Source organism: Salvelinus namaycush, chromosome 29 (genome assembly GCF_016432855.1).
Source record: "Salvelinus namaycush isolate Seneca chromosome 29, SaNama_1.0, whole genome shotgun sequence".
Taxonomy (NCBI): domain Eukaryota; kingdom Metazoa; phylum Chordata; class Actinopteri; order Salmoniformes; family Salmonidae; genus Salvelinus; species Salvelinus namaycush.
In genome coordinates this window covers 23,781,845-23,804,013 of record NC_052335.1, presented here as the reverse complement: position 1 = coordinate 23,804,013, position 22,169 = coordinate 23,781,845, and the positions used below count along the sequence as shown (strand labels likewise).

Here is a 22,169-nt window from a genome sequence, read left to right as displayed (position 1 = left end):
TGTCTCCCTGGACCCTCTCTCAGCCTGTCTCCCTGGATCCTCTCTCAGCATGTCTCCCTAGACCCTCTCTCAGCATGTCTCCCTGGACCCTCTCTCAGCCTGTCTCCCTGGACCCTCTCTCAGCCTGTCTCCCTGGACCCTCTCTCAGCCTGTCTCCCTGGACCCTCTCTCAGCCTGTCTCCCTGGACCCTCTCTCAGCCTGTCTCCCTGGACCCTCTCTCAGCCTGTCTCCCTGGACCCTCTCTCAGCCTGTCTCCCTGGACCCTCTCTCAGCCTGTCTCCCTGGACACTCTCAGCCTGTCTCCCTAGATCCTCTCTCAGCCTGTCTCCCTGGACACTCTCTCAGCCTGTCTCCCTAGATTCTCTCTCAGCCTGTCTCCCTGGACACTCTCTCAGCCTGTCTCCCTAGATCCTCTCTCAGCCTGTCTCCCTGGACACTCTCTCAGCCTGTCTCCCTAGATTCTCTCTCAGCCTGTCTCCTTGGACACTCTCAGCCTGTCTCCTTGGCCACTCTCAGCCTGTCTCCCTAGATTCTCTCTCAGCCTGTCTCCCTGGACACTCTCTCAGCCTGTCTCCCTAGATTCTCTCTCAGCCTGTCTCCCTGGACACTCTCTCAGCCTGTCTCCCTAGATTCTCTCTCAGCCTGTCTCCCTGGACACTCTCTCAGCCTGTCTCCCTAGATTCTCTCTCAGCATGTCTCCCTGGACACTCTCTCAGCCTGTCTCCCTAGATTCTCTCTCAGCCTGTCTCCCTGGACACTCTCTCAGCCTGTCTCCCTAGATCCTCTCTCAGCCTGTCTCCCTGGACACTCTCTCAGCCTGTCTCCCTAGATTCTCTCTCAGCCTGTCTCCTTGGACACTCTCAGCCTGTCTCCTTGGCCACTCTCAGCCTGTCTCCCTAGATTCTCTCTCAGCCTGTCTCCCTGGACACTCTCTCAGCCTGTCTCCCTAGATTCTCTCTCAGCCTGTCTCCCTGGACACTCTCTCAGCCTGTCTCCCTAGATTCTCTCTCAGCCTGTCTCCCTGGACACTCTCTCAGCCTGTCTCCCTAGATTCTCTCTCAGCATGTCTCCCTGGACACTCTCTCAGCCTGTCTCCCTAGATTCTCTCTCAGCCTGTCTCCCTGGACACACTCTCAGCCTGTCTCCCTAGATTCTCTCTCAGCCTGTCTCCCTGGACACTCTCTCAGCCTGTTTCCCTAGATTCTCTCTCAGCCTGTCTCCTTGGACACTCTCAGCCTGTCTCCTTGGCCACTCTCAGCCTGTCTCCCTAGATTCTCTCTCAGCCTGTCTCCCTGGACACTCTCAGCCTGTCTCCCTAGATTCTCTCTCAGCCTGTCTCCCTGGACACTCTCAGCCTGTCTCCCTAGATTCTCTCTCAGCCTGTCTCCCTGGACACTCTCTCAGCCTGTCTCCATAGATTCTCTCTCAGCCTGTCTCCCTGGACACTCTCAGCCTGTCTCCCTAGATTCTCTCTCAGCCTGTCTCCCTGGACATCTAGGTAGTTGGTAATAATAATAGAACCATTCTATTACATGTGGTATGTAGTGTGTGTGCTACCTACCTGCCTGCTGAAAGATTGTATGAAGGACCTTTTCCATTCATAATTGCTGCAGTGTTTTAATGCTACCTTTCAGGTGAAAGATGTCCAATACTGTATGAAGGCTTATTTCCAGCTATTTATACTGTCACCAATTTAATGGATGGTTTCACATTCAATTCACTACAGCCTAGTATATCCACTGCATCCAGAAATGGCTGCAGCCTCTAGTATAAAAGCTACCGTGCACCCAGCTTCCCTTCCAGGGTCAGTCAGTGCAATGTTAGTCTCTCAGACTAAGGTTCATTTGCTGCACTTCTTAATCGCGTGAGTGCTGACGCTGTGTGTTTTCTCTCGGCAGGAGTCACCCTCTTCGTGGCACTTTACGACTATGAGGCGCGGACAGAGGACGACCTCAGCTTCAGGAAAGGGGAGAGGTTTCAGATTATCAACAGCACGTAAGTACAGTATAGTACAGCCACTTATCACACATCCCACCTACTGCACTGAGAGTGGAAAAAGGTCTGTATTCTAGATGAAAATATATTAGAATCACTCTGGTAGCCTGGCTGCCTAGGTTTCTCACTTTGACCGGGGAAGGTGTTGGAATGACTGTAAAATAAGTTGTATTGCCATTTTCAATACATCAGCATTTAAATTGTATGGAGCAGGCAGGGGTCTTTAGTTTGAGGTGGGGGATGTGGAATGGTTCTGTGTTGTTCTTCAGTCTGCTTTAGTCTGGTGTAGACTTTCTCTTTGAACGGTCTGACACAAAGTGCAGCCACTCTGTTACCCCTCTGTCAGCACAACTGTCTCAGACCAGCCCATGAACATGCTGCTCTGAAACCTCATGGATGGGTGTTTTCCTTTTCAGCAGGCTTTAGTGACACACTGAAAAATGTCATTTGATATTTTCTCTCAGAAGTATGACACTCTGTCTGTTTAGGTTTGTGATTTCCCAGCTCCTCCTCCACTGTCCCCGTGTTCATGTTCACCCATGTAGTTTTTCAACCTAAAGCCCAGGCAGCACAGTGGATACTCACCAGTCTCCATACCCATCCATACTGCTCTAACAGCTTTTTTTCCTGTCCTCTCTCCCCTGTGGAAGGGCTGCTCCTCATACCCCAGTAGCACACGTTTAACCACCACCACCCACTGCCCACCCATCTAGAGCAAAGGCAGGAAGACACCATCATTAGGACCCTCTCTATTCTATCTTCCTCTCCTCCCCTCCTCCCCTCCTCCTCTCCTCCCTTCATCTTCTCCTCCTGGCCAGTGGCCAGTCAGAGCTGCAGCCTCAGCCCTCCATCATCCGCCCACGCCTCCCTCACTTCTAACTTCCCTCCCTGGCAGCATCCAGGCTCTGTTCCAGCTTGGCACACTGCCCCCTGCTGGAGAGAAGAGTAACTGCACCCAGCCCAGGCCCAGTCTCTCCCTCTCAGGCCAGGCTGCCTGGCAAACAGACAGTACATGGTAGATGCCTGTTCAGGCAGGGAATGACGTGAGCAGCCATGGGACTCCTGTGGGTACTGAGCACAGGGTCTGTTGTGTTGTATTATGGTGGCATCTTCTCAAGGAATCGCTGACCTTGGTGAAATCAAACAACACGTTACAGGGAAGCATCCCAAACAATAAGACTCAAGTGTTTATAATGTTTGATTCTGATTGCTTAGAATAGTTTCCTATAACATGATTGCTGTAACAAGATGACACATGTATACGTCTTCATCATGCAATTGCACATTTAGCAAATTTTTTTGTAAAATGTTTTTGTAAAACTACCTCAGAAATAAGCAGGAAATACCACAGATGTTTTGTTTAATGATTACTCTGTCGTTAGCAGTGACCACAGGGAAAGAAGCTAGTTTAAGCATAACAATACTTCTGGAGATGGGAGAAGGCTGGTTCTTTGTTTGCTTGCCCATGGTGAATGGACTGGGGTCCATCCCGTCCCTCTCTGTCTCTCTCTCTCTTTCACTCTTTCGCTCGCTCGCTCTCTCTATCTTTCTCGCTCCTCCTCTCCTCCCAGCAGTCCATCATTCCTCTCAGCTGTTGGCGTTAGCGTGTTAGCTTGAACACACTAGCCCTCCAGATGGAACCTCCATTGTCCTCTCAGAACAAATGAAACCGGCCTGTGATGTCATCCCCGGTGCTCCCCGTCATGTTTTTATTCAGGACAAATGAAACCGGCCTGTGATGTCATCCCCGGTGCTCCCCGTCATGTTTTTATTCAGGACAAATGAAACCGGCCTGTGATGTCATCCCCGGTGCTCCCCGTCATGTTTTTATTCAGGACAAATGAAACCGGCCTGTGATGTCATCCCCGGTGCTCCCCGTCATGTTTTTATTCAGGACAAATGAAAGACCGCTACTAGGGATGTAGTAGTAGACAGTGGTAGGTGGTTCTGTGTGTGTGTGTGTGTGTGTGTGTGTGTGTGTGTGTGTGTGTGTGTGTGTGTGTGTGTGTGTGTGTGTGGGCTAGGAAATAGTGGACCACTCCTTATAGCTGCCCTCTAAGGCATCACCTATGTCTCCTGTGCTTTCCATGTGTGTTTTTGATGGTGTTGTGGAGGAGTCAGGGGGAAGGGGACAACAGGGAGGAGGCTGGGGAGGAGAGGATACATGAATGAGTGGTGGGGTACTGTGGAATACATTGAGAGGAATACAGGGAGATTAAGAATGTAATGCAAAGAAGAAGGGACTATACTGTGTTTGAGAGACAGCGAGGGATAACAGTTAAGTGTGTCAGGAAGTGGAGATATAAAAAGAAAGATGAAATGAAATGTGCGAGGGAGAGAGGGATGTAAAGGAGGCCAGTGTGTTGGGAGGACAGGAGAGTGAGCGTGATGGAGAGGCGGTTGTTAGAGGGAGAGAAAGAGGACAGGAGAGTGAGCGTGATGGAGAGGCGGTTGTTAGAGGGAGAGAAAGAGGACGGGAGAGAGGTGGTAATGGCTGCATGGTCATGCAAGCTGTGGTCGTTAAGAGCTCTCCCTCCCTCCTCCCAACCCCTGCTTGTGATCAGACAGTGCTGCCAACACACATTCCATATGAACAAGGCATGTACTGCTACCCAATGTATTCACGTCAAATGCATTATTGATCATCACAGTGGTTCATTTGTTATTTCTATAGCCAATCTCCTAATACATGGTGTACATGAAACCATTTGATCCCACGTGGGTTCTTTTGGTTAGCAGGGGTTAAACCCTTTAAGCCTCACCCCTACCATGACTGACTAGTATTCCACATGTGTATTGATCAATACTGTATCGAATGTCATGTAATGATGCTTTTCCTCTGCTCTCTCTCTCTCTCCATCTATCGCTCTCTCTCCCCATCTATCGCTCTCTCTCCCTCCCTTTCTCTGCCCCCCTTTTCTCTCTATCTCTCCATCTCTCTCTTTCCATCGCTCTCTCTCCATCTCTCTCTCTCATCTCTCTCTCCCTCAGTGAAGGGGACTGGTGGGATGCTCGTTCCCTCACCACCGGTGGAAATGGTTACATCCCCAGTAATTACGTGGCTCCAGTGGACTCCATCCAGGCTGAGGAGTGAGTAGCAATCTGTCATACTGGGTTTTATTGGGACACTCTCTGACAGAGCTGAATACATTGCACACCAGACACCAGGTCACAGACACTTCTCCTGTCACGTCACTCACACACACACACACGCGCGCACACACACACACACACACACGCACACACTCTCTCTCTTCTCACTCTCTTTCGCTCTCTTTCCTCCGTTTTCTATCTGAGACAACAGGGAGAGAGGAAGATGAGGGAGAGAGGAAGATGTCAGAAGTTTAGACAAGCGCAGATATCCTCTCTATTTCTCAGTGCCTGAAGTTAACAGTCAAGACAAGGCTCTGAGGAGAAATGTAAACATACTGGGATTTGTGCAGTATGTCTCTGCAGAGCTGGCACTTTCACCGGCTCATTAAAAACACTTTTATTAGACACTATAAAAGAGAGGAGAGTTGTGGGAATTGTTAAATGCTGTGTTTTCAGATATTTGAAATGTCAGACAGTGTGAGAGTTTTTCCCGTGTGTGTGTGTGTGTGTGTGTGTGTGTGTGTGTGTGTGTGTGTGTGTGTGTGTGTGTGTGTGTGTGTGTGTGTGTGTGTGTGTGTGTGTGTGTGTGTGTGTGTGTGTGTGTGTGTGTGTGTGTGTGTGTGTGTTTATATATACCTTGGTGTCAGACAGTGCTACATGCCCCTTCCCCCACCTCACTCTCCATCAGACTCTGGTGAATAATGATGTCATTATTCTATTGGTGCACCACAAGGTATACTATAGCATGATGGACATAAACAGCCAGGGTTTGTATGGGGGGTGGATCAATCCACATTTCATGCTCCCTCTCTATATGTATTTAGCCAGTGTTCAGCCTCTAGTCTCAGAGACCATGGCCAAATGGTGATTTATTGACAGTGTTGCAGTGAGAGTTTTAATTGGCCTTGTGACTGGTGTCACAATCATCGTGTCTCTGATTGCTGTGTATAAGATGATCATTTTTAAACTCAGACCCTTTACACACATAGTCTGTACCAAACCAAGATGGATGGTTTATGATTGTGCCTCCCTCACTCATTGTTACCCACTCTTCATAGCTGGTACTTTGGGAAACTAGGCCGGAAGGATGCAGAGAGGCAGCTGCTGTTCGCTGGTAACCCCCGTGGCACTTATCTCATCAGAGAGAGCGAAACCACAAAAGGTAACCACCAACTCATCTAAGTAAAGAGCCTGTATGTAGTGGTGGTGAAGTACCCAACTGTCATACTTGAGTAAAAGTAAATATACCTTAATAGAAAATGACTCAAGTAAAAGGGAAAGTCACCCAGTAAAATACTACTTGAGTAAAAGTCTAAAAGTATTTGGTTTTAAGTATACTTAAGTATCAAAGTAAAAGTAGAAATTATTTATAATAACTTCTGTTAGGCAATCCAAATAGCACAATTTTCTTGTTTTTTACATTTATTTAGGGATAGGGATAGTCAACTGCACACTCAGACATAATTTACAAATGAAGCTTGTGTCAGAGGCAGTAGAGATGACCAGGGATGTTCTCTTGATAAGTGTGTGAATTTAACCATTTTCCTGTCCTGTTAAGCATTCAAAATGTAACAAGTACTTTTGGGTGTCAGGGAAAATATATGGAGTAAAAAGTACATTATTTTCTTTAGGAATGTAGTGAAGTAAAAGTAAAAATTGTCAAATATATAAATAGTAAAGTAAAATACAGATACCCCCAAAACAAATGAAGTAGTTACTTTAAAGTATTTTACTTAAGTCCTTTACACCACTGCCTGTATGTTAGGACAGCTGTCTAACAGAAGGTTTGATATACTGTTCATTTATCCAACTGAGCAGCTGACTATTCTATAAAAGCTCATTCTGTATCTGTTAATACTATCAATCATTTCCCATGATCCTCAGTGCTATTAATGCATGAGGTAAGTGATTGTTTCCCAGTGACACTCTACTCCCCATCTGTGTGTCCTATAGGTGCCTTCTCCCTGTCCATACGAGACTGGGATGACGTGAAGGGAGACCACGTGAAGCATTATAAGATCCGTAAGCTGGACAGTGGCGGTTACTACATCACTACCAGAGCTCAGTTTGAGACCCTACAGCAGCTGGTGCAGCACTACTCAGGTAAGAGTCAGAAACGGTCCAAGTCACACCATTCACACACCATTCATTAGACATATATGACTGAAATGCATACGATAGCCATATTGCCTCAAAAATTGCTAGTTTATCATCAGTTTAAGTGCAGGCCTGGAGTTACAGTAACAGTGAGCTGACCTAAACAGTCAGTCATACCATTCATACATCATTATTGCACCCACCATTCATACACCTTTATTAGAATGTTTATTAGACATCTATGAGTGACATAGCTATGATGACCTGTTAGAGTTACAGTAATGTACAGTGGAACTCCTCCAGGCAGAACTGTAGTCATATTGGTGTTATGGTATAGTGGAGACAGGACATGGACGTAGCAGATGATTGGAAAGCCTAAATAGATACAAGAGGCTTCTCCTCTGTCTGGTGTCCATTTCCTTGGAGTGATCCAGAAGTGCATTATGTTGACACTGTTCATCTGTATAATCTCATTTACACTGTTAAGGCCTCTTCAAATGCAGAAATAGAAAGTGAAGCTCACACTTCAGATTTGAGAAGGGAATAGAGTGCAATTGAAGTAAGGGCTAGTGGTAATGTAAAACATAATTGCAAACTTCATATACTCAGCTTAGCACTTTCAAAACTTTCAGAAAACTGTTGAGGATGCAACAGATAAGTTATTAAAGAATTGATGAAGTGACACATTTTGAAATCAATTATTTTACAACTATTGAGACACTAGTGACACTTATTGTTGTTTGAGTTCGTGTGAGTTACTAGGCCAATTGGTTCACTCTAATGGGCATGTTAGTCCCAGTCGTACAGACCATGTCCTCAGCAGACGACGAGGACTGTTCAACGTCACTCTGTTGATGATGACATACTGCATTCATGAGCACGTGTTGGTGTCAGATGAGACAGCTCTCTCTCTCTCTCTCTCTCTCTCTCTCTCTCTCTCTCTCGCTCTCGCTCTCGCTCTCTCTCTCTTGCTCTCTCTCTCTCTCGCTCTCTCTCGCTCTCTCTTTTGCTGTCTTTCTATCCCTCTCTTTCACTCTCTCACTCTGTCTTTTCCTCACCCAATCTCTCTCACTCTACTCTCTCCCCTTCTCTCTTTATGCATCTCTCTACCTCTATGTATTTGTCTGTCTCTCTCCATGAGAATGGTGATGTGCTCCAGTTATCACATTAGTCCACTGGAAATGAACCGTATGGATTTTGTGTATATGTTTGTGTCACAGTGCATTAACCTTGTCTTTCCATGCCCTCTATTGCCACCCCAGGGAGCATATAGTGTGAAGTCCAAACACACCTCTTCAAATGACCTTGACCATTGTTGTTTTCTTCCAGGGCTTGTGCTTCTTCTGTTGCCTTTTGCTTTCTCACGATCTCTCACTTGGGTTTTTATCGAGGTTTAATTTCTATATTGTCAACGCATCTTTCCCACAGCAGTCACACAGCAGTCACACAGCAGTCACACAGAAATCACACAGCAGTCACACAGCAGTCACACAGCAGTCACACAGCAGTCACACAGCAGTCACATAGGCCAAAACACCACCAGCCCAAACTACACTCTTAGAAAAAAGGTGCTATCTAGAGCCTAAAATGGTTATTCGGCTGTCCCTATAGGAGAACCCTTTGAAGAACCTTTTTTGGTTCCAGGTAGAACCTGTTTGGGTTCCATGAAGAACCCTTTCCACAGAGGGTTCTACATGGAACCCAAAAGGGTTCTACCTGAAACCAAAAACAGTTCTACCTGGAACCAAAAAGGGTTCTCCTATGGGGACAGCCGAATAACCATTTTAGGCTCTAGGTAGCACCTTTGTTTCTAAGAGTGTAGTTAAAAAAATATATATATTAAATCCTTATCTCAGAAATACCACTTTATCTTAATAGCCAACAAGGACAAATAACTGTTTTGATACCTACTGTGTGCATGCAGTGTGTCCAACGCCAGCCTCTCCCATTTGCTGTATTGACATGTTTTATGATAGTGAGACTGAGACATAAAGTACAGTATTGATGCCTGGTCACAGCAGCAGGCCCCGATGGTCTTTAATGGCTGCAGCACAGTCAGACAGCACTCCCATTGGAGAGACACAAGCCTTTCTCTCCCGTTTACTACCCTGAGCAAACAGCCTGGTCTTTATCTCCGGGGGGGCCCGGTGGCCCTTGCATGTCAGGGGAATCGAAGTGGAGGGACAGCGGCGGAAGCACCATCCACACGCCTTGCTTTCAATCGATGGTGGGCAAACACATCTACTTCCTCTGCGGAAAGAAGTAACGCAAATGTTCATGTCAGGGATGAGATGACGGGTTTTCATCATCACACACTGATAGACACACAGCTACCAGCCCCAATGGTTTCTGCTGTCCCTGTCTCAAATCTAGACTCCAGTACCCTCCTTTACTACCTAGTTTGCATGAACATTAAAATGCCATAGTTGAGATGCACCGTGTTGTGCATTAACCATCATTACAACTAGGACGTTTTAATGTTCATTTGGAGTGATTGACAGGCCGGCTATCTCCAAGCAATTACAGTCATTATAATAAAGTGTTGGGAGTCACACATGCCATTAGCCAGAGTAGAACCATTAATGTGGCCATCTATAGCGGGCTGTTGCAGTCATATCTGATCTTTGCTAATCACTTCATTCTAGCTTTGACTAAGAGCAACCAGTACACAAAACAGGCTGCAACCTAAACAACACTGACCCTTCAATTCCTTACTGAATTCCTTACTGAATTCCTTACTGAATGCCTTACTGAATGCCTTACTGAATTACTTACTGAATTCCTTACTGAATTCCTTACATTCAAAGGAATATAGTGCAGCTGGTAAAAATGCCCCTTTGTGTGTCATCAACAGAGCCGACAGAGTCCTAATGCGGTGCTGTACGATACTTAAAGGGGGGAGGATAGAGGGTGGATGGAACAGCACTCAGTGTGATTTGATGAACAGTAGCTAAGAGGGCGTTAGACAGATTGAGGCTTGACTTTATGGCCTGGGGACAGCCACTGTCTGGGACATCTAGTGGGACAGATTGACTGGCTGCTGTGGTGCTTAACGCTGGATGCACATGGAACTGTGCTGCTATAAGAGTTCACCTTAACTGACTGCTACTACTTCTTTCTCTCTCTCTCTCTCTCACTCTATCCTCTCTCTCTCTCGATCTTCTCTCTTTTTATCCTTTCTCTCTCTCTATCCTCTCTCTTATCCTTTCTCTCTCTCTCTCTATCCTCTTTCTCTCTTTATCCTTTCTCTCTCTCTTTATCCTTTCTCCCGCTCTCTCTTCTCTCTTTCTCTCTCTTTCCCTCTCTCTTTCTCTCTCTTTCCCTCTCTCTTCTCTCTCTCTCTCTCTTCTCTTCTCGCTCTCTCACTCTCTCTTCAAAGTGCTTTGCTAACTGCTTTCTTTCAATCCCCCTCTCTTCTCTATCTCTCTCTGTGTCTCTGTATGCGTGCGTGTGTGTGTGTTGTGGGTATGCGTGTGTGAATGTGTGTGCACGCTCATTATGCCTGTCTGCAGAGCGGGCAGCGGGGCTGTGTTGTCGCTTGGTAGTGCCCTGCCACAAAGGGATGCCCCGCCTCACCGACCTGTCCGTCAAAACCAAAGACGTGTGGGAGATCCCGCGGGAGTCACTGCAGCTCATCAAGCGTCTGGGGAATGGGCAGTTTGGGGAGGTCTGGATGGGTACGGGCAGACTCGCCTCCGTAAACGTCTGGCCACAGGCTACATGAAAGGAGGCCACACTGACTGAGAAAGCAGAGACATCAGACAGAGAACAGATTCAGTCTCCTCACAACCTCTCTCTCTTAGAGAAAAAGGGAGATGTCAAAAACGTCTGTACTGTTAAATAAGATCATCATTACTTGGTCTCTCCTAAGGGACACTTTTAGTCCGTGATCCATGTAAAACACGAACAATGAATTCAACAAACTGTCAATGTCTACAAACTCTGCTCTCTCAATTCAATATGGCCGCCTTCCATCTGCCTGTTTGCATGTTCCTGTCCCTGGTAGTTAACCCTGTGTGCCTTGCCTTCCATGTTCCCTCCCCTGTAGAGAGTGCGGATGGTTTGTGCTTTAATTTAACCGGTGTGTGTGTGAACGACACCCCTGATACTGTGGGCCTGACTCACGATTCCTGGGAAATCGCCAGAGACTCACTTGAGTTCGAAGTAAAGCTGGGGGCGGGATGTTTTGCTGAGGTGTGGTGTGGTAAGAACAAAATAGTTCCATCATTTTCTTTTAATTTCTAGTAAGGGGTGTCCGGGAGAAAAATTTGATAACTTATATTTATTTATTTTCGAAATATTGAATCACCTGAGGACATTTTCAGTCTATAAATCACAAAATGAAGCTTTTGTGCAGGTGGTTGTAATGGTTATCGATCTTTTTCCAGGATACCCTACATTTTTGCTAATATTATTTTATCATGCTTCATTTGAGGGCTTAAAGGCTTAAATCAGTAGTCTAAAAGTAACTTTTTAAACATACAATCCTACTATTATTTTAATGTATCTTGTGTAGAACTGGCTAAATGAACTACTTTTGAGTCCAGAGTTTTATATCAGGGGTGTGTCCTGTTGTAATGTTTGGACATGCTGTTTATGGGTTTGGGGTTTTGGTTGGGGCTAGTCCCGGCTGATAGCCCCACACCCTGCTGCCAGTGACACCCAGTTCCCTGGGATCCCATTACCTCAACCCAGCGGGTGACCTCAGCACAGTCACTGCACAGTACCAGGCCCCAAAAAGACTGACGAGGCCCAGCAGTCATAGCTGTGTCACTTATCAACACCGCTCTCCAGGATTTATTCAAATTCTTAAATTAAAATCCCCAAACTCACCGCAGTAGAAAAGCATGTGGAGCCCAAATGTCACACACTGACTCGAGGTCTGTCTTGCCTTTAGGTCACAGTTAATATTTTGGCATTATTTACTGTGACAGGCCGCATCCCAAATGGCATCCTATTCCTTATATAGTGCCCTATTTTGGGCCCTGGTAAAAAGTAGTACAGGAATAGGATGCTCTTTGGGACGCAGCCACAGAACAAGCTAAATCACCTCGTATGAAGAAGACCCTGATTTCAATGGTTCCATGTTTCACAGTGTGCTTACTGACACAAAGGCCTGAAGCTGTAGGTACAGTATTGTAGAGAACAGTGGCATGCTCACACTGTGCTACAGTACAGTAACTTGCACGACACCAGAGAGGGCCTTACTTACAGGGCTATTGCTTTTGTTAATTATCCTACAATGGATTATCCTTTCCCGTGTTGGTATATTATGAGGTTTAAAACCTTGCCAGATCTCTCTCGTGGCTTTTGAAAGCCATTTGAAAAGAAGAGTCACTATAAATGTCATACACATTGATTTGTCCCTCAGGACAACTTTTGTGCGCGTGAATTAAAGGCAAGCAGACGTCAATGTCCGTTTCTGAGTTGTGTGCTGTGTTGTTGTATTTCAAAGCAAGACTTGTCTGTTTATTGAGTTTTTAGATATGTACATACTATATTGTACACAGTATTACTTATTGAATTCACAACTAAATGGTCTCAAGTCTTGCTTTGTGACGTGATGTACTGTATACATCGATGAGCAGTTTTCCAGATCCAGATTGAGCCTAGTCCTGGACTAACAAGCATGCTCAATGGAGAATCTCCACTGAAATAACCTAGTCCAAGACTAGGATTAAACTGTGTCTAGGAAACCGGACCCAAAAGTTGTGAGATGTGATGGCTGTACTTATACTTTGTTATCGGTGGGTAACAGGAACGTGGAACGGCACCACTAAGGTGGCGGTGAAGACTCTGAAGCCGGGCACCATGTCTCCTGAGTCCTTCCTGGAAGAAGCCCAGATCATGAAGAAGCTCCGCCATGACAAGCTGGTGCAGCTCTACGCTGTGGTGTCTGAGGAACCCATCTACATCGTCACTGAGTACATGGGCAAAGGTATTGTCAATCACACACCCATGAATGGACGCATGCACACATAGACAGACACACACATACCCACACACAGTTCATGTTGTAACACACAGAAAACACACAAAAACACACACACAATACAATACCTTTGTCCACGTACTCTGCGACGATGCTATGGAGAAAACGGACCCTAGAACTCAATATTTCTTTAAAGAATAATCCAACATTGACACTGTGATCAGCCAGCACCTTCAGTGACACGCTGTAGGCCTAGCTAGCTAGACTATGTAACCATCTGCCTTGTTGCAAGCCCTGTGTGTTTTTTCAGTGCAACAATAATTGAAGCCTATAGTTAACTATGGCACAGTCGGCCAACAATCTGACATTTACGAGCACCACAAGAAAGAGCTTCAATTAAAGATAAGTCAATTAAGTATAGAAAGAAATGGGATGAAAACTTTGATGAGATCATTGTTTCTTTGGCATGCTGGGAAGGAATCCCACATGCAGGTCAGACTGTTAACTGACATTCAGAAGACTTGTTTCAATAAAGATCTTCTATTTCAAATGCATGTTCCGACAACAGATATCTCCTGTTGTTTAGGAAGCCTCCTGGATTTCCTGAAGGATGGGGAGGGACGAGGACTGAAGCTGCCCAATTTGGTTGACATGGCAGCCCAGGTAAGCCCCGACAAAGATGTCACTCACTCAGCTCTGTGTTTATATAACTGAACTCTGTGTGACTTCACAAACACGACGACTCAGCAGCACTGAAACTTCAGGACAGGGGTGTGTCACCGTGTGTTGTATTCTCTCTGGAACTACGTTTAACTCAGGGATTTTACAGTGCTGTCTGTCTGTCTGTCTGTCTGTCTGTCTGTCTGTCTGTCTGTCTGTCTGTCTGTCTGTCTGTCTGTCTGTCTGTGTGTGTGTCTGTCTGTCTGTCTGTCTGTCTGTCTGTCTGTCTGTGTGTCTGTCTGTGTGTCTGTCTGTGTGTCTGTCTGTGTGTGTGTGTTCCAGGTGGCAGCAGGCATGGCGTACATCGAGAGGATGAACTACATTCACAGAGACCTGCGCTCAGCTAATATCCTGGTCGGGGACAACCTGGTGTGTAAGATCGCCGACTTCGGATTGGCCAGGCTGATTGAGGACAATGAGTACACAGCACGGCAAGGTGAGGACATACACACACACTAATGATTGCCTTAGTTCATGAAGAGAGTTCTTCCAACACGATACTGTGTGCATCATCACACCCTGACAGGATGTCAATGGCTCACTGTCTGTCTATACCACTGTACTACAGACTAGAACAGAGACACTGAGAGACACTCCCATCTCTGGAGAGAAAGAATACTGGTAGCCATATGTAGCTAAGTTACATTCTGTCATCCACTCATCTCCCTCTGTTCTCTCCCAGGTGCTAAGTTCCCTATTAAGTGGACGGCCCCGGAGGCTGCGCTGTTTGGGAAGTTCACCATCAAGTCAGACGTGTGGTCGTTCGGCATCCTGCTCACTGAGCTGGTCACCAAGGGACGGGTACCCTACCCAGGTGAGGAGGATCAAGGGACAGATGACCAGAGAGTCAATGGTTCCGTCTCCAATGGCACCATAGGACTCTGGTCACTATGTAGGGTAGAGGGTGCCGTTTTTGGACGCAACCCATGTGATATAATGTTCACATCCTGACAGACCTCAAGACGATGTGTGTTGTGTTTGTTTTGATTAAGTTACTATTATGGATAAGCCTCACTTGTATTAAGAATAGGTAGAGGATTATGGTGCAATTATAAAGCACAACAACAGCTTATATAACAAGTTGCAGGCAGCTCCTGCTGTTTACGCTAAAGAAAAGAAGAGGTCTAACCACGGCTGAGTAACTTTGTTTTCCTGCCAGAATCAGAGATTTATAACTGTTAATCCAGGGTCTGCCTCTGGGCCGCTGCTAGCCCATGTGAGAGGACTGGTCAGGGGCAGGGAGTTGACTGAGATCAGCGCGAGGGAGGGAGGGAGGGAGGGAGGAACACATGTTTGTCTAGATGGGCCACTTCACTGAGCTGGTGTGCAAAAGGGAGGGAGGGAGGGAAGGAGAATGGGCACGAGGGGAGGGCTTGCACGCTATGGATGCCAAGCTGGAGCTAAGGGAATAATAGCATCATCCTAACAGATGTCTTAGCAGCTTTTGAGGCCCTTTCTCCGGACTCTTCTTGTTGATGCAGAGGCTACATCTCTTAGCTCGTCAAAAACAGATAGTAAGCCATTCACACATCCCCAGGTTGTAAAACGTGTAACCCATGTGTTACATAAATGCTTTTCCAGGTCCAGATGTTGCCTTAAGATCAGCATCTCTGAGGTTTAAAGCTCAATGTCTCTGTCATTAAGGTCATTCATTAGAGGTCAAAACTGATGTCTTTCATTGAACTGTCTTATCGGTTACTTTAAAAACCTCTGCTGTAGTTACTGAACTTATCTCTATCTCTTTTCCTGTGTGTGTCTGTGTGTGTGTGTGTCTGTGTTTGTCCGGCACGCGTGTGTGTAGGGATGAACAACCGGGAGGTGCTGGAGCAGGTGGAGCGAGGCTACAGGATGCCCTGTCCCCAGGACTGCCCCATCTCCCTCCACGAGCTCATGGTGCAGTGCTGGAAGAAGGACGCCGAGGAGAGGCCCACCTTCGAGTACCTGCAGGCCTTCTTGGAGGACTACTTCACGGCCACGGAGCCACAGTACCAGCCAGGGGACAACCTCTAAACGCTGGGCTCTGGGCTAGGAACAGGACTGGACTGAACCGTAGCTCTCTGGAGCCCCACCAGGGACCAGGGACCTGTACATCTTCCTCAACTTAACAGAGCATCTTGTCTCAACTCTCCTCACTCTCCGTGGCTGACCCTAAGACTCAACAGACTGGATACCAGAGGTTTTGTGTGTGAGGGAGAGGGGGGTTTGATCTAGCTGGGGCTGGGTTAAATAGGTTGGGCGTGGATGAGTTATGAAGGAGGGAGAGAGGGGGAAGGAAGGGAGGGAGGGAGATTTGGGTGTGGTTGGGTTTGTGATGATGCAATGAAATGCCTGTATTCAATGTAAATACGAACAGCTTGTTTGCTTAACTTTTGGGCTTTATTTTGTTGGTTTGTTTTTGACATATTTTCTCCAGCACAATTATGATGATGACGATGATAATAAAGAAATTATGACCATTTCAAAAGTGCACCATGAGACCAATATCTCAAGATATCTGGTCTCTTCCAATCCAGATTCTCTTCCAATCCAGATTCTCTTCCAATCCAGATTCTACAGGACATTCCTTTCTTTGCAAAGTCATCTGTTTTACCGACTTCAGGCTAGCATGACAAAGTAGTCCGTTTTTTTAGCAATGCTTCTTATGAAGTAAGTTTGATATGATTCATCAATGTGAGATAGCTTTGTCCTCCTCATAATAATAGATGTTGGGCTAATGCTGTAACAAAGTTATTTTACAAATAATGTATGTTACATTTTGTAATTACAGCCAAACGTGTAAGAATTATACTTTGAACATATCTCTTCTTGCTTACCAGATTTTAAGAAAAGTAAATAACGGGACAAAATCTGTCTTTCCGGGTATTATTTAGTGTGTACTGGAAGGGCATACAGTTTATTTAAGAAGAGAAAGATGTCTACATTTAATGGTCATATTTGAACTTGTATACAGAGTTCCATTTTAACAGCCATTCCAAGGCATCTATCTCATGGACCTTGTTTCCTCCATGATGTGTAGCCATGTACTGGGAAGTCTTAGTGGGTAACGTCTCTTCCTCCCTCTGTGAACAGTGACATGTCCCCATTCACCTGCACCTCAATACTCATGTCCCACCCTAGGTCTGTCTGTATGCAGCACAGCACCACCAGTAGGATCCTTTCTCAGATCCTTTCTGGACCACTTCCTTTGGATTACATTACCTTTTTATGTTTAAACTGACGTCGATATTTTAAGTCTTGTGTCTTCTGTTTCAGAGTATGTTTTATTTAACCTTAATTGCTAGATCTTTGAGGAATGGGTTGTACTGTATCTTCAAGGGGAATGTTGAAAGACACTGGTGAAGCATCCAGCTGTAAAGCTTGACCTTGTTTAGTCTCAATGTAGTATTTGTTCTTATCTTAAGACGGTTAAAGTGATAATCGGGATCTGTTTAAGATTGAACCCCATCATTGTTTTACAGTTTTACAGCTTAATGGTTTTAAAAGTGTCAGTAAACTTCCTAGTTTATTTCTTCCATTTTCCATTTTTTTACATTTCTGTTTTGTTAATTCAGTGACTTGGCATTTGAAATTCAAAAAGAACAATAAACATTTTACACTCTTTCCAAGACACTTATTTTATTTTTATGGAATTGCTGCTTCTATACGTTGTCTGTTGTGTGTGTCTGGACATTGTAATCCACTAGGCCTGTCCATCTCTGCCTTCATGACCACCTGGTGTTGCTACAGGGTGAAAAATAAGAGTTTTGAAGAAGACTCTCTAGCCCTGTTTATACCTGTCGTTAACATGCATCCTTCAGGACAAAGGACGCATGTTAGAACCAGGTATAAACAGGGCGTCTCTCCATCTCTCTCACTTGCTCTCTTTTTGTCTCACTCTCTCATGCTAGCAGAGTAACAGACAGACTGGACCTTTGACAGCTGTGGTTCTCTAGCCCCATAGCTGTATGATGAGCGGGCCAGCGGCCAGCTGGTCACCTGAAGAGGTGCTAAATGACTGGTACATGAACTCAGGGCAGGCCTGCAGCGGGTTGAGGCACCAGTGCCAGGTAGATACAGGGGAACACTATGGCCAGACACGCATACACACATAGTCTGCAGCTCAAGCAATCAGTAGTGACACACCTCATCATGTAGCTCATCAACTCCATTGGTAAAGGTTGCTTAGGGACAGCTCAGCTATGACAGGCTCACACATCAGAGTCAAATACACAGCTTTCTAGCTCAGTGTTTAGTCATATAATCACTACCAGCAGCAGCATCAGTACTGTTTGTTCTCCGTTATTTGATTTCTGAATCAATGTTTATGGGACGAGTCGTGATGGCTGATAAGCTGCAGGACATGTGTCTGTTATCAGGCGAGAGTCACTGCACAATCTCTGTAATAGAAAAAGCATTATGTTAGCTGGCAAGTGTGGAACATTATTCACTTTTTTTCTGTCCGGGTTCTACAGTAATCTTGAACAAGACCAGTCTGATTGTAAGTGTTATTTTTCTGTTAAAAACCTCTTGGCGCACAGATCCCTTTAGCGGGATAATTTTCGGCAACATCCGCTGAATTGCAGAGCGCCAAATTCAAATTAAATTACAAAAAATATTTAATTTTCATGAAATCACAAGTGCAATACACCAAAACACAGCTTAATAAGACCACAAGAGGGAGTCTTTTCCGTGTGTGGGTGTGTTACTGGCAGGTTGTACTGAGCTCAGAGACATAAGAGGAAGCGAGGCACCTCACTCAGCTGTCTATTCCCCAAAAATTGTGGGGGGGGTTCAATTAAAGTCAATGAACTAAGTAGATCAGACCCAACTGCTATTGCACTATGGGAGACATTCAGACACACCCAGTTAAGTAGACCGGAACAGGCTATTGTTTTTCAATGGTAAACAGCCTGAGTGAAATATCTTCATTTATTCACCAACAGCTGCCATGATTGGTAACTTCATTGATGAATCATGGTGACTTGTAATACATCTGCTTGGATACATCACAATAACAATATCTCAATCAATAATTCATTTGTTATAAGGACATTATAGGCATCTTATTCTAGCGCAAATTATACCATTTTGGTTATCATGGCCTGGATCTCACAGATCAATATAAACCCTACAGAGGTCTGTCCTACACTGTGCAGCTCTGTCTGTCCAATTGTGCTTCAGGTGACGTGACACCTGTAGATGAGGCCTCCTTCCTGTATGTAGATTTGCCCAGAGAGAGGGAGAGAGATAGGGAAGCTTTATATGACCTGCAGCTGGTTCACTTGGTCCTCATCATCACCTAATACTATTGGACTGGACTGGACTGGACTGCCAACACTGTGGATCTATACTCTACCAGCAGGCCTGCCCCTCTGTGTAAGTAACCTGTACTAACACTTTATTGTTAAAGTATGCGCTTACATTGATGGGATTATTGTAGACAAGTGCATGTTTTGGGGGGGGTTTGTAAATGTGTTTTTATTTTGTTGATAAAATATTGGAATCTAAACTCTCAGTTGTGTTATGTTTACCATACAGTTCTCCGTTTGTTTTATCCATTTTGAAAGGTATGGTAATGGTACAGCAAGTAGATTCTAGCACTTAGTCATGCAGTTGGCAGTATCATGATATATATTTGTATAGGCTACAAGAGATTTACTTGTGCTTAAAGTCTATGACATTCCAAGTGTTCTGCTGAAAAAATATATATATTTCCAATGATTTGACTTTGCTATATGGGCATCCGGGTATAAAATGGAAAGTGATGATAGTGCTATATTGACACAGGTGGAATTGCCTTTTCTGTTTCCCAGTTCCAAGAAAACCACAGATATATGATAACAGCACAAATTCACCCTCATCTGCATGTCTCCTGGTCAATGTCAATACATTACCACAGAGTCATTTAGGCACTTATAGAAGCCCTTCAAGGTCATAGGTACACAAGGGTCGTCATGTTGTACTCTGCTATTCTGTAGAGACTTGTCAGATGAGATATTTGCATGTTTCAGGCAGTAAAATATCCTTTGCTGTTGTTGACATAGCTATTGTGTTAGTCATCATCAGTTTCACAATATTTTACACTGAATCAAATGCTGTCCGTACGTTAATCCTTGCCTTGAGATGTATGGAATCTTTTCAAATGTGATCATGAAGTCTGACGTATCTGTTTGAGTGCTTCCTTTTCTCATTGAAATTTACCCTTAAAATCTCGTCAACAAATAGCCAACCCCAATCATAATATATCCATAAAGCCTAGTAAAAACCAAAGTGTTTTGGGGGGAGAAATATGTAACCCTTCTCGGTCCTTCTCCACATATTGTTTAGTACACTGTGCTCATCTCTGTACCAATAATGTCCTCCCATCCAGCTAACCTTAATGGGTTTATTGCAGGCATTACCATATCTGCTATTGCCTGGTGCTGAGGAGGAGGACGGAAACATGGAGGGGGACAGTGGCTTCATCACTGTTCAGAAGGTCTACTACCCTTTGCTGTGCATTCTGGGGATCCCAGGTGTGTGAATCTTTTATCTTGTTTGTGCTGTTTCCTAAATCTATTTGTGTCTGTGTGATGTTCAAAACTTGTTTTCATAAATTATTGTGAGATCAATTGACAAGGAAATGTCACAACTCAAAACGGATGCCATTCTATTTCTTATTCCTCAGCCAATCTTTTCACGTTCTACGTGATCTGCTTCCGGAAGTGTGGAATGTCTGACACGGCCATCATCTACCTGAGCTGCTTGGCCATCGTGGACACCTTCTACCTGGTGTGGGTCATCCTGCTGGACCTGACGCTCACCTTCTGGCAGCTTCAGCCTTTCTGGCACTCCCACCCGGCCTGCGGCATTATGGGCTTCCTGCAGTACGGCTCCCTATACAGCTCCTCCTGGATCGTGGTGGTGTTTACCATCGAACGCTACCTGGTCCTCAGCAGCACGTCCGCCAAGCAGCACTTCTCCCAGGCCAAGGTTACTAGGCTGACCTGTGTGTCTATCATCCTGGTCTCCCACCTGGCCTCTGTGCCCATGGGCTGGATCAACGTGGTGACGCCGAAGAATTTCACCATAGAGGGGAAGAATGTGACTCTGCCCTGGTGTCACTACAGGGGCCATATCTATTCTACTGTCCTGGTGTGGGTCACTACGTTCCTCTCCGGTGGCATCCCCATCATCCTGGTCATCATCTTCAACTCGCTGATCGGCCACCACCTGACCCGTGCCAGAAAGCTGTTTACCAAGGAGGAGCGGCGGGTCATGCGGGGGGGGAGCACCAAGGGCATGGTGCGGAGGACCATCTTCCTGCTGGGCACAGTGTCTGTGACCTTCGTGGTGCTCAGCCTGCCACGCTTCGTCACCTACTGCATCCTGCGCACCAAGTACAACCACGACTGGTTCGACCGGAACGACTACCGCATTCCCATCAACTTGATTAGTGACCTGGCCAACATGCTGCAGAACCTCAACTCCAGCACCAACTTTCTGCTCTACTGCATGGTGAGCCGGCGCTTCCGCCAGGAGCTGCTCCACACTCTCACCTGCAAGTCCAAGGCCCGAGAGTTGGGCTCCTTCCTCACCCAGACCACAATGAAGGTGTTCTCTCTGGTGGACCATAAAGTACCGCCGACCAGAGACCCCATCACTGTAGTCCTCACCAACCTCAAACAGACCCAGTAGAGAGGAGGAGAATGGGGGGGAAAGGACAATGATGTGTATAAACCCTGGATGACTGACAGGAGGCACTGTATTGAAGCCACCGCACAGCCATCTTGGAACTTCTCCTCCATTGTAAAAAAAGATTTTGGAAGCTATAGAAATGCAATGTCGACATTCGTTTTTGACACGTTTACCGTATTACCGACACCTTAATGCATACTTTTAAATTATGTTATGTGAGCTAAACATAAAAATATATTTCTTTAAATTCCTTTAAGTTTTTTTTTTTAGAGAGTACTAATGTTACCGTCCCCACTACAACAACAAAAAATACTTAAATACATATAATTTTGTCCTTGAACCATTGAATTGAAATACTGTAGAATTCCATTCATTCCTATGGATGACTGCTCCTACTGGGGAGTGACAATATGGCCGATGGCCGACCAGTGACTTCAAAGCCTTTCAATGGCCAATACATAGTATTAGCAGTCCAGGGTTTATATACCTCATTAGGAAAGGAGGGGGGAACGGAGGACGTGGTGACTGGACTACTTTTGAATATGAACAACTTTTAGAATTGCTTGTTTTCTTTACTGGATACCCGTTTCTATAGTTGTTGGTTTGAATGTTTGTATTTTATTGTAAGTTTGAAGGATCGTTCTGTGTTGTTATAAACTATGTTTGAATAGTGTT

The 22,169-nt window shown here is 45.4% G+C and overlaps 2 protein-coding genes across 2 annotated transcripts in view; both read left to right on the top strand.

Moving 5' to 3' along the window:
- The window catches only part of LOC120024183 (tyrosine-protein kinase Fyn-like), a 73,326-nt gene extending 57,256 nt beyond the window's left edge, over positions 1–16,070 (top strand). Inside the window, exons 4-13 of the mRNA XM_038968364.1 lie at positions 1,900–1,996; positions 4,988–5,086; positions 6,148–6,251; positions 7,043–7,192; positions 10,699–10,863; positions 12,945–13,124; positions 13,705–13,781; positions 14,121–14,274; positions 14,521–14,652; positions 15,640–16,070. Of these exons, the coding sequence (XP_038824292.1) occupies positions 1,900–1,996; positions 4,988–5,086; positions 6,148–6,251; positions 7,043–7,192; positions 10,699–10,863; positions 12,945–13,124; positions 13,705–13,781; positions 14,121–14,274; positions 14,521–14,652; positions 15,640–15,848 (1,367 nt within the window). The 3' untranslated portion in view covers positions 15,849–16,070. The remainder of the gene's footprint in view (positions 1–1,899; positions 1,997–4,987; positions 5,087–6,147; positions 6,252–7,042; positions 7,193–10,698; positions 10,864–12,944; positions 13,125–13,704; positions 13,782–14,120; positions 14,275–14,520; positions 14,653–15,639) is intronic.
- A 4,189-nt stretch (positions 16,071–20,259) lies between these two features.
- Positions 20,260–21,494, top strand: LOC120024021 (probable G-protein coupled receptor 139). Its single transcript, XM_038968105.1, has 2 exons — positions 20,260–20,332; positions 20,485–21,494. The coding sequence occupies exons 1-2, from the start codon at positions 20,260–20,262 to the stop codon at positions 21,492–21,494; spliced, it is 1,083 nt and encodes a 360-aa protein (XP_038824033.1).
- The last annotated feature ends 675 nt before the right edge of the window (positions 21,495–22,169 follow it).